Here is a 12,541-nt window from a genome sequence, read left to right as displayed (position 1 = left end):
TGCTGCCCAGCCAGAGATTCTACAGAGTGCTGCCCAGCCAGAGATTCTACAGAGTGCTGCCCAGCCAGAGATTCTACAGAGTGCTGCCCAGCCAGAGATTCTACAGAGTGCTGCCCAGCCAGAGATTCTACAGAGTGCTGCCCAGCCAGAGATTCTACAGAGTGCTGCCCAGCCCCGTGAAGAGGGGGCTCTTGCCTCAGCCCAGCCCCGTGAAGAGGGGGCTCTTGCCTCAGCCCAGCCCCGTGAAGAGGGGGCTCTTGCCTCAGCCCAGCCCCGTGAAGAGGGGGCTCTTGCCTCAGCCCAGCCCCGTGAAGAGGGGGCTCTTGCCTCAGCCCAGCCCCGTGAAGAGGGGGCTCTTGCCTCAGCCCAGCCCCGTGAAGAGGGGGCTCTTGCCTCAGCCCAGCCCCGTGAAGAGGGGGCTCTTGCCTCAGCCCAGCCCCGTGAAGTGGGGGCTCTTGCCTCAGCCCAGCCCTGTGAAGAAAGGGCTCAGCCCGTCCCGGTTCCAGCCGGTCCAGCAATACTCCAGGCCCTGCCTGGTCAGTCCGTCCCGGTTCCAGCCGGTCCAGCAATACTCCAGGCCCAGCCTGGTCAGTCCGTCCCGGTTCCAGCCGGTCCAGCAATACTCCAGGCTCCGCCTGGTCAGTCCGTCCCGGTTCCAGCCGGTCCATCAATACTCCAGGCTCCGCCTGGTCAGTCCGTCCCGGTTCCAGCCGGTCCAGCAATATTCCAGGCCCTGCCTGGTCAGTCCGTCCCGGTTCCAGCCGGTCCAGCAATACTCCAGGCCCAGCCTGGTCAGTCCGTCCTGGTTCCAGCCGGTCCAGCAATACTCCAGGCTCCGCCTGGTCAGTCCGTCCCGGTTCCAGCCGGTCCAGCAATACTCCAGGCTCCGCCTGGTCAGTCCGTCCCGGTTCCAGCCGGTCCAGCAATACTCCAGGCTCCGCCTGGTCAGTCCGTCCCGGTTCCAGCCGGTCCAGCAATACTCCAGGACCAGCCTGGTCCGTCTCCTTTGGCTCCAGCCAATCCAAGTATCCTCGGATCCAATCCAGTCCTACTCGTCCAGCCAAAGCTTTCTTCAGTTTCATCCTCTAAGCTTTCGTCTGATGGTTTTCCACCTATTTACTTTGATGGAGATTTATTGCAATATGCCGCTCTGGTTGAACAATTTCTCTCTCGGATGGAGTCTGATCCTTCAGGTGCAGTAACTCTTTCCAACGTTACTCGATATCTGTTCCTGGCATTCAGAGGAAGAGCTTTGGAGTGGGCCAACATGCTCTTTGAGAGTAATGATCCTGTGTTCCATGACTTACAGACTTTCAGTAACGCTGTAGTTAAAGAATTTAGTCCTAAACCTTTGGAATCTGCATCAACGAAGGTCCTAAATTCTTCTGTATGAATTTCTCAAGTTCCTCTAAGATTCAAGATGGGTGTCCGGAGTCCACCCTTGAAGAGGGGGATACTGTCACAATCCTGACTGTAGGTTTTATATTTGGTGACTTACCCCTGCCATCTGTCCTGGATCCTGTGTCTTTTCACTCACGGAGTTAAACAGCTTGTCAGTTTTCCTGAGTTCTCTGCCTGAGAGGTAATAGGTAATCAGCTCCACCTGTGGTGATCTCCTGTGTGAGGCTGAATTCAGTAATCTAAAAGCAAGCATCCTGTGTTTTGCAGAAGTCCAGGCTTCAGTGTTCTCTTGGCCTGCTAGGCCTCATTCTACATCACAGCCTTGGCTAGAGTAGTCACATGACAGTGACATCACCTAATCCTGCCCACCAATCATCAAGGACCAGGAAGTATAAATCAGGAGGCTGAGTTGGAATCTGGGCCAGTTCCTTGTGTCACATACAGCCTTGTGTGGGTCTTAAGCTGAGCTCCCTAAAGGTAACCTTTGTACCTAAGTTCCTGTGGAAACTCTGTTCCCTTGTTACCGTTTGGTTTATTTGTGTGTTGCCATTTGATTTCACCATTTCCCTGAGTCTCAATGTAAAGGTACAGCTGCAATGTTTCGTCTTAAAGGCACAGTACTGAATTCCGTGTTCTCCACTGAAAACCACAGCTGTCGTGTTTCAGTTTTACTACTGTTGTAGTTGGGATCTCCAGGGCTCAGTACCTCGTGCCTCAGCATCTCCGTGCCTCAGCATCTCCGTGCCTCAGCACCTCCGTGCTTCCAGCACCTCAGTATCTCCGTGCCTCAGCACCTCAGTGCCTCAGCATCTCCGTGCCTCAGTACCTCCGTGCTTCCAGCACCTCAGTATCTCCGTGCCTCAGCATCTCCGTGCCTCAGCACCTCAGTGCCTCAGCATCTCCGTGCCTCAGTACCTCCGTGCTTCCAGCACCTCCGTGCCACAGCACCTCCGTGCCTCAGTACCTCCGTGCTTCCAGCACCTCAGCACCTCCGTGACTCAGCATCTCCGTGCCACAGCACCTCCGTGCCTCAGTACCTCCGTGCCACAGCATCTCCGTGCTTCCAGCACCTCCGTGCCTCAGCACCCCTACGCACCCCAGTGTCTCTACGCACCCCAGTGCCTCCACGCACCTCAGTGCCTCCACGCACCTCAGTGCCTCCACGCACCTCAGTGCCTCCACGCACCTCAGTGCCTCCAAGCACCTCAGTGCCTCCAAGCACCTCAGTGCCTCCAAGCACCTCAGTGTCTCCAAGCACCTCAGTGTCTCCAAGCACCTCAGTGTCCGCAAGCACCTCAGTGTCCGCAAGCACCTCAGTGTCCGCAAGCACCTCAGTGTCCGCAAGCACCTCAGTGTCCGCAAGCACCTCAGTGTCTCCAAGCACCCCGTGCCCTTTAGCACAATTATACCTGGTATTCTTCACTGATTCATCAGTGCCTTTCCAGTTCTGTCTTTCAGGAGACCTTCAGCATGCCTCCTGTCTGCCGACCTAATCCTGCATGAGGAGAACCTAGATTCGGCCATCTCTGCTGCGGTTCCTCTTCCCAGTCTCCGGAGGAAACCCAGAGTCCACGGCATTTCCAAACCAGGTCAGTGGTAGTATTCACATAATCCTCCAGTCGCCCGCACAGACTTCACTACACCGGGTTCACAAAAACCTCAGTCATGACAAAGCCTCAGTTAGGACACCGTGCCCGGACGAGCAGACATAATAAGGAAGGATTTAGAATCCCGGGTAAGACTCTTACCAGCCACACCAATCACACCGTACAACTCGTGATACAATATCCAGTTTGACAGTATGAAAACAACTGAGCCTCTCAACAGATGGCTCAACAATAACCCTTTTGTTAACAATAACTATTTACAAGTATTGCAGACAATCCGCACTTGGGATGGGCGCCCAGCATCCACTACGGACTACGAGAAATAGAATTACCGGTGAGTAAATTCTTATTTTCTCTAACGTCCTAGTGGATGCTGGGAACTCCGTAAGGACCACGGGGATTATACCAAAGCTCCCAAACGGGCGGGAGAGTGCGGATGACTCTGTAGCACCGAATGAGAGAACTCCAGGTCCTCCTCAGCCAGGGTATCAAATTTGTAGAATTTTGCAAACGTATTTGCCCCTGACCAAGTAGCTGCTCGGCAAAGTTGTAAAGCCGAGACCCCTCGGGCAGCCGCCCAAGATGAGCCCACCTTCCTTGTGGAATGGGCCTTTACAGATTTTGGCTGTGGCATGCCTGCCACAGAATGTGCAAGCTGAATTGTACTACAAATCCAGCGAGCAATAGACTGCTTAGAAGCAGGAGCACCCAACTTGTTGGGTGCATACAGGATAAACAGCGAGTCAGATTTTCTGACTCCAGCCGTCCTGGAAACATATATTTTCAGGGCCCTGACAACGTCTAGCAACTTGGGAGTCCTCCAATTCACTAGTAGCCGCCGGCACCACAATAGGTTGGTTCAGGTGAAACGCTGACACCACCTTAGGGAGAAATTGGGGACGAGTCCTCAACTCTGCCCTATCCATATGGAAAATCAGATAAGGGCTTTTACATGATAAAGCCGCCAATTCTGACACTCGCCTGGCTGAAGCCAAGGCTAATAACATGACCACTTTCCACGTGAGATATTTCAGATCCACGGTTTTTAGTGGCTCAAACCAATGTGATTTTAAGAAACTCAACATCATGTTGAGATCCCAAGGTGCCACTGGAGGCACAAACGGGGGCTGAATATGCAGCACTCCTTTTACAAAAGTCTGAACTTCAGGTACTGAAGCTAGTTCTTTTTGAAAGAAAATCGACAGAGCCGAGATCTGTACTTTAATGGAGCCTAGTTTTAGGCCCATATCCACTCCTGCTTGCAGGAAATGCAGAAATCGACCTAGTTGAAATTCCTCTGTTGGGGCCTTATTGGCCTCGCACCATGCAACATATTTTCGCCATATGCGGTGATAATGCGTTGCCGTAACATCTTTCCTGGCCTTAATAAGCGTAGGAATGACTTCTTCCGGAATACCCTTTTCCTTTAGGATCCGGTGTTCAACCGCCATGCCGTCAAACGCAGCCGCGGTAAGTCTTGGAACAGACAGGGCCCCTGCTGTAGCAGGTCCTGTCTGAGCGGTAGAGGCCACGGGTCCTCTGAGAGCATCTCTTGAAGTTCCGGGTACCACGCTCGTCTTGGCCAATCCGGAACCACGAGAATTGTGTTTACTCCTCGCTTTCTTATTATTCTCAATACCTTTGGAATGAGAGGCAGAGGAGGGAACACATAAACCGACTGGTACACCCACGGTGTTACTAGAGCGTCCACAGCTATCGCCTGAGGGTCCCTTGACCTGGCGCAATATTTTTTTAACTTTTTGTTGAGACGGGACGCCATCATGTCCACCTGTGGTTTTTCCCAACGGTTTACCAGCATCTGGAAGACTTCTGGGTGAAGTCCCCACTCCCCCGGGTGGAGGTCGTGTCTGCTGAGGAAGTCGGCTTCCCAGTTGTCCACTCCCGGAATGAACACTGCTAGTACATGATTCTCCGCCCATCGGAGAATTTTTGTGGCTTCTGCCATCGCCATCCTGCTTCTTGTGCCGCCCTGTCGATTTACATGGGCGACTGCCGTGATGTTGTCTGACTGGATCAGCACCGGCTGGTGTAGGAGCAGGGATTTTGCTTGACTTAGGGCATTGTAGATGGCCCTTAGTTCCAGAATATTTATGTGAAAGGAAGTCTCCTGACTCGACCATAGTCCTTGGAAGTTTCTTCCCTGTGTGACTGCCCCCCAGCCTCGAAGGCTGGCATCCGTGGTCACCAGGACCCAGTCCTGTATGCCGAACCTGCGGCCCTCTAGAAGATGAGCACTCTGCAGCCACCACAGTAGAGACACCCTGGTTCTTGGAGACAGGGTTATTAAGCGATGCATCTGAAGATGCGATCCGGACCACTGGTCCAACAGGTCCCACTGAAAGATTCTGGCATAGAACCTGCCGAAGGGAATTGCTTCGTAAGAAGCCACCATCTTTCCCAGGACCCGCGTGCAGTGATGCACTGATACCTGTTTTGGTTTCAGGAGGTCTCTGACTAGAGATGACAACTCCCTGGCTTTCTCCTCCGGGAGAAACTTTTCTCTGGACTGTATCCAGAATCATACCCAGGAACAGTAGCCGTGTCGTCGGAACCAGCTGTGACTTTGGGATATTCAGAATCCAGCCGTGCTGGTGCAGCACTTCCTGGGATAGTGCTACTCCCACCAACAACTGTTCCTTGGACCTCGCTTTTATTAGGAGATCGTCCAAGTACGGGATAATTAAAACTCCCTTTCTTCAAAGGAGTATCATCATTTCCGCCATAACCTTGGTAAATACCCTCGGTGCCGTGGACAGTCCAAACGGCAGCGTCTGGAATTGGTAATGGCAATCCTGTACCACAAATCTGAGGTACTCCTGGTGAGGATGGTAAATGGGGACATGCAAGTAAGCATCCTTGATGTCCAGGGATACCATGTAATCCCCCTCGTCCAGGCTTGCAATAACCGCCCTGAGCGATTCCATCTTGAACTTGAATTTCTTTATGTATGTGTTCAAGGATTTCAAATTTAGAATGGGTCTCACCGAACCGTCCGGTTTCGGTATCACAAATAGTGTGGAATAATAACCCCGGCCTTGTTGAAGTAGGGGTACCTTGATTATCACCTGCTGAGAATACAGCTTGTGAATTGCCGTTAGCACCGCCTCCCTGTCTCAGGGAGCAATTGGCAAGGCAGATTTTAGGAACCGGTGGGGTGGGGACGCCTCGAATTCCAGCTTGTACCCCTGAGATACTATTTGCAGGATCCAGGGATCCACCTGTGAGCGAACCCACTGATCGCTGAAATTTTTGAGGCGACCCCCCACCGTACCTGGCTCCGCCTGTGGAGCCCCACCGTCATGCGGCGGACTTGGAAGAGGAAGCGGGGGAGGACTTTTGCTCCTGGGAACCTGCTGTTTGTTGCAGCCTTTTTCCCCTACCTCTGCCTCTGGACAGAAAAGACACGCCTTTTCCACGCCTGTTTTTCTGGGTCCGAAAGGACTGAACCTGATAAAACGGCGCCTTCTTAGGCTGTGAGGGGACATGGGGTAAAAATGCTGACTTCCCAGACGTTGCTGTGGAAACTAGGTCCGAGAGACCATCCCCAAATAATTCCTCACCCTTATATGGCAACACTCCATGTGCTTTTTAGAATCTGCATCTCCTGTCCACTGGCGAGTCCATAAGCCTCTCCTAGCAGAAATGGACAATGCACTTACTTTAGATGCCAGTCGGCAGATTTCCCTCTGTGCATCTCTCATATATAAGACTGAGTCTTTTATATGGTCTATGGTTAACAGGATCGTGTCTCTGTCTAATGTGTCAATATTTTCTGACAGTTTATCTGACCAAGCAGCGGCAGCACTGCACATCCAAGCTGACGCAATAGCTGGCCTAAGTATAATGCCTGTGTGTGTATATACAGACTTCAGGATCGCCTCCTGCTTTCTATCAGCAGGTTCCTTGAGGGCGGCCGTATCCGGAGACGGTAGTGCCACCTAAACAAACGTGTGAGCGCTTTATCCACTCTAGGGGGTGTTTCCCAACGTGACCTATCCTCTGGCGGGAAAGGGAACGCCATTAGTACCTTCTTAGGAATTACCAATTTTTTATCAGGGAAAGCCCACGCTTCTTCACACACTTCATTTAATTCATCTGATGGGGGAAAAACTACGGGTAGTTTTTTCTCTCCAAACATAATACCCTTTTTAGTGGTACCAGTAGTTATATCAGAAATGTTTAACACCTCTTTCATTGCCTCAATCATACAGTGAATGGCCTTAGTGGGCATCAGGTTTGACTCATCGTCGTCGACACTGGTGTCAGTATCAGTGTCGACATCTGGGTCTGCTTGAGGTAGCGGGCGTTTTAGAGCCCCTGACGACCCATGCGACGCCTGGGCAGGCACGAGCTGAGAAGTCGGCTGTCCCACATTTGGCATGTCGTCGATTTTCTTATATAAGGAGTCTATACGTGCACTCATTACTTTCCATAAGCCCATCCACTCAGGTGTCTGCCCCGCAGGGGGTGACATCCCTTCTAAAGGTATCTGCTCCGCCTCCACATCATTATCCTCATCAAACATGTCGACACAGCCGTACCGACACACCGCACACACACAAGGAATGCTCCGAATGGGGACAGGACCCACAAAAGCCCTTTGGGGGGACAGAGTGAGAGTATGCCAGCACACACCAGAGCGCTATATAATGCAGGGACTAACTGAGTTATGTCCCCTATAGCTGCTTTTTATATTATATATGTATTGCGCCCAAATTTAGTGCCCCCCCTCTCTGTTTTTACCCTGTTCTGAAGTGTAGACTGCAGGGGAGAGCCAGGGAGCTTCCTTCCAGCGGATCTGTGAAGGAGAAATGGCGCCAGTGTGTCTGAGGGAGATAGCTCCGCCCCTTTTCCGCGGCCTATTCTCCCGCTTTTTTCTGGATTCTGGCAGGGGATTTTACCACATATATAGCCTCTAGGGCTATATATTGTGGTATTTTTGCCAGCCAAGGTGTTTTTATTGCAGCTCAGGGCGCCCCCCCCCCAAGCGCCCTGCACCCTCAGTGACCGGAGTGTGAAGTGTGCATGAGGAGCAATGGCGCACAGCTGCAGTGCTGTGCGCTACCTTGGTGAAGACTGATGTCTTCTGCCGCCGTTTTTCCGGACCTCTTCTTGCTTCTGGCTCTGTAAGGGGGACGGCGGCGCGGCTCCGGGACCGAACACCAAGGACTGGGCCTGCGGTCGATCCCTCTGGAGCTAATGGTGTCCAGTAGCCTAAGAAGCCCAATCCGGCTGCAAGCAGGCGAGTTCGCTTCTTCTCCCCTTAGTCCCTCGCTGCAGTGAGCCTGTTGCCAGCAGGTCTCACTGAAAATAAAAAACCTAAAACTATACTTTCTTTCTAAGGGCTCAGGAGAGCCCCTAGTGTGCATCCAACCTCGGCCGGGCACGAAATCTGAGGCTTGGAGGAGGGTCATAGTGGGAGGAGCCAGTGCACACCAGGTAGTCCTAAATCTTTCTAGAGTGCCCAGCCTCCTTCGGAGCCCGCTATTCTCCATGGTCCTTACGGAGTTCCCAGCATCCACTAGGACGTTAGAGAAAAAGGCTTTGTACCGGGTTTTGTCATCTCCCAATCCTATTCATTCCTATGGGAATGTCGCGGGGCCACGATCCCTTTCCGAATTTGTATTAGTTTCCGGCACAGTAGTGTTGGAGGGTATGCATACTGATATTCTGAAGTCTGAGCAATGGCAAGTTTTACGTCGTAGGCTCTTTAGTATATATAATTTTCATTGCTATCAATATACTGGCAACTGTATCTGCCCACAATGCTGGTTAAGCCCACAAGTGTCTGTTGATGTTCATTGATATCCTTCCCCGATCATCACTGACCTTGGTCTTCATAGGGGTCATTAGGGTCATCAGCTATCAGCTCCGCACTGCTTGGAGTTTCATGGTCCTCTTTGGTTACAAAAATTATTTTGTCCTTTCCTGGAATATTTTGTAAATGTTGAAATAGTGTCAGTTACAAAGTTTGTTTCCCGATGTAGCGTCATTTATACACTTTTATATTTACCATCATCAGTGCCACCCAGCATTCAGATGCCCTCTCCTCTACCAACTGATACATCCTCCGTGCCACCCAACAATTAGATGCCCTCTCCTCAACTTCCTGATCCAGTCTCAGTGCCACCCAACAATTAGGTGCCCTCTCCTCAACTTCCTGATCCAGTCTCCGTGCCACCCAACATTCAGGTGCCCTCTCCTCTACTTCCTGATCCAGTCTCAGAGCCACCAAACATTCAGGTGCCCTATCCTCAACCCCCTGATCTATCCTCAGTGCCACCCAACATCCAAAGTGAATTAACAGTATGTATGGTCATGAATGTTGGTTAAGCCCTTGAAACAGCTGCCTCTAATCGCCATTTCTCAGTGCCCCACCAAATATTCAGGTGCCCACCTTGTCCTTTCTTCATGCAGGTGCTCTCTAATCACACTCTGTCCCAGGGACCTCACCCAATACAATCATGCGCCCTCACCTCACCCTCTCCCAGTTACCCCAGCACTCAGATGCCCTCACCTCACCCTCCTGATCTACCCTCAGTGCCACCCAATATTCATGTACCCTCTCCTCACCCACATGACCCATCCACAGTGTCACCCAGCATTCAGGTGCCCTCTCCTCACCCACCTGATCCATTCCCAGTGCCATCCAACATTCAGGTGCCCTGTCCTCACCCACATGACCATCCTCAGTGCCACCCAACATTTATGTGCCCTCTCCTCAACCACCTGTCCCATCCTCAATGTCACTCAGTATTCAGGTGCCTTCTCCTCAACCATCCTCAGTGTCGCCCAACATTCAGGTCCCCTCTTTTCAATCTCCTGATCTATCCTCAGTGCCCCCAAAATCCAAAGTGAATTGACAGTATGTATGGTCATAAATGTTAGTTTAGCCCATGAAACAGCTGCCTCTAACCGCCATTCCTCAGTGCCCCACCATATTCAAGTGCTCACCTTGTCCTTCCTTCGCGCAGGTGCACTTTAATCACATAACCCTGTTCCAGTGATCTCACCATCCAACAATCAGGTGCCCTTACCTCACCCTCTCCCAGTGACCCTAACACACTGGTGCCCTCACCTCACTCTCTTCCAGTGGCCTTACCCAGCAACACTCAAGTGCCCTCACTTCAACCCGTGACTTCACCTCACCCGCTCCCAGCGATCCAAACCACAAAACTCAGGTGCCCACACCTCACCCTCTCCCAGTAACCTCACCCTCCAACACTCAAGTGCCCTTGCCTCTTACCCTTCTCACAGTGACACTTATCCCCCCATGTGCCCTCAACTCACCCTCTCCCAACACCCCACTCCAACACTCAGGAGCCCTCATCTCACCCAGTGACCCCTACACTCAGTTGCTCTCACCTCACCCTCTCCCAGTAACCCCACCCCTGAACACTCATGCTCGCCCTCTTCCAGTGACCCGACCACCCAACACTAAGGTGCCCTCACCCTCTCCCAGTGAGCCCACCACCTCACCCTCTCCCAGTGTCCTCACCCTCTCCGAGTGACCCCACCACCCAACACTCAGGTGCCCTCACCCTTTCCCAGTGACCTCATCACCCAACACTAAGGTGCCCTCACCTCACCCTCTACCAGTGACCCCACCACCTCACCCTCTCCCAGTGTCCTCACCCTCTTCCAGTGACCCCACCACCCAACACTAAGGTGTCCTCACCTCACCCTCTCCCAGTGTCCTCACCCTCTCCCAGTGACCCCACCACTCAGGTGCCCTCACCCTCTACCAGTGACCCCACCACCCAACACTCAGGTGCCCTCACCCTTTCCCAGTGACCTCACCACCCAACACTCAGGTGCCCTCACCCTCTACCAGTGACCCCACCACCCAACACTAAAGTGCCCTCACCTCACCCTCTCCGAGTGACATCATCACCCAACACTCAGGTGCCCTCACCTCCCCCTCCTGGACCTCCCCCATTATTTGCCCTAGAGGTGCCCGCCCGTCCTCCCTCGCGGTGCCCCACGTTCCTCACCCTCCTGCCGGCAGTAGGACATGGCTGAAGCTCTGTCACAGTGCGACCAGCACACACTGTCACACACTGCCCGCGCACTCTGACTGCGTCACACGCACAGCACCGGCTCAGAAGACCCCGATGCAGGCTGCCTCGGTGATGCCTGATTCGGATGGTGTCCGCTGTAGATATGTCGCCGCCAGTCACGAGCACTCTGCGCCACTTAGCCGGTACACAGCCGGGGGGGGGGGGGGGGGAGCTGAAGTGCCGCAGGAAACTACACCTCCCTGCATGCAACGCGCGGCTGTAACCCTGGCGCATGCGCAGACCCGTCACTCAGCGACCAGCTGGAAACTTTGTAAGCGGTTCAGTCTATTTTCCCTTCGTGAAAAGGACCCGGATGTGACATCAGGTGAGGGCGGAAGTTCTTTTCTGCTCTTGCAGGATGTTTACGTTTTCTCCAATCTCTGTTTGCTTTGTTGTAGTGTATTTTGTGTTATTTATTCAGCATTATACCCTCGCGGGCTCGCTTCGCTTGCCACGCTTTGGCCCGGTGTCTCGCTTTGCTAGACTCAGGTTACTATTCCAAATAGTTGTTGACATTGACCAAGTGCATTATGGGAAAAGTCCTCTCCATGAAGGAAATCTAGAGGCGACTCTTTGGTAGATGCTAAAAGAATGGCTGTGTCTATGGGATCTATTCATGTACAAAATGAAAAGTGAATTGTTACTTATCACTATACCATACCTCCCAACATATGGGATAGCCCAAGAGGGACATTTGCACACAGGATTTTGGAAAAGGGGGCGTGGCTTCGTGGGAGTGCCGCTATCACGAGCCACGCCCTGTTTTCATCACTGAGGGAGCATGCCCAGCGCTCTGTGAGCTGCTGGCATGCCTCCTCTCCCCCTGTCTTCAGTGATTTGACAGCATCTATTCACCGCTGCTCTCCTAAGCAGAGCAGCGATGACCGGAGCCTCCCAACTCCCCCCCCCCACACACACCGCAGGACACTGCGGCCCGCTGGTGGGACAGCCCCAAAAAAAGGGACTGTCCCGCGAAAATCGGGACAGTTGGGAGATATGCTATACACCGCATCAGTACAATGCGATATATAGCCATGATAAGTAGCAATTCATGTATACATACCTTTCCGGCGATGCGGTATCCCGTGATCCAGTGGTGTTGTCTCCTCCTGCGGTCTCCCTCTGCGATGCGTGGAGTCAGCCAACGCGGTCCCGTCTGCGCATGCTCCGGCTGCTAAGGTCCCTGGAGGCTGCAGAGGCTGCTGGAAGGTCAGGGGGTGGAGCTAGGGATGGCCATCGGTTTGTTTGCCATCAATGGTTGCCATCGATGGCAAAACTGTGAGTGGCCATTAATGGTCACTAGCTATGTCATGGGAGACCATTGATGGTTTCACTCATCAATGGCCATCCCTGTTTTCTCTAACGTCCTAGTGGATGCTGGGGACTCCGTAAGGACCATAGGGAATAGACGGGCTCCGCAGGAGACAGGGCACTTTAAGAAAGAATTAGGAC

The 12,541-nt window shown here is 52.7% G+C and overlaps 1 protein-coding gene across 1 annotated transcript in view; it reads right to left on the bottom strand.

Annotated features, from left to right (window-relative positions):
- CHCHD4 (coiled-coil-helix-coiled-coil-helix domain containing 4) overlaps window positions 1-11,252 on the bottom strand; it is a 37,502-nt gene extending 26,250 nt beyond the window's left edge. The window contains exons 1-2 of the mRNA XM_063941185.1: window positions 11,024-11,252; window positions 8,859-8,957 (exon numbers count right to left, since the gene is read on the bottom strand). Coding sequence (XP_063797255.1) covers window positions 8,859-8,957; window positions 11,024-11,045 — 121 coding nt within the window. The 5' untranslated portion in view covers window positions 11,046-11,252. The remainder of the gene's footprint in view (window positions 1-8,858; window positions 8,958-11,023) is intronic.
- Between the last annotated feature and the right edge of the window lie 1,289 nt (window positions 11,253-12,541).

Source organism: Pseudophryne corroboree, chromosome 9 (assembly GCF_028390025.1).
Source record: "Pseudophryne corroboree isolate aPseCor3 chromosome 9, aPseCor3.hap2, whole genome shotgun sequence".
In the NCBI taxonomy this organism is placed as follows: Eukaryota; Metazoa; Chordata; class Amphibia; order Anura; family Myobatrachidae; genus Pseudophryne; species Pseudophryne corroboree.
The sequence above is the reverse complement of the archived record's forward strand: the minus strand, read 5'-3'. Positions and strand labels throughout refer to the sequence as shown.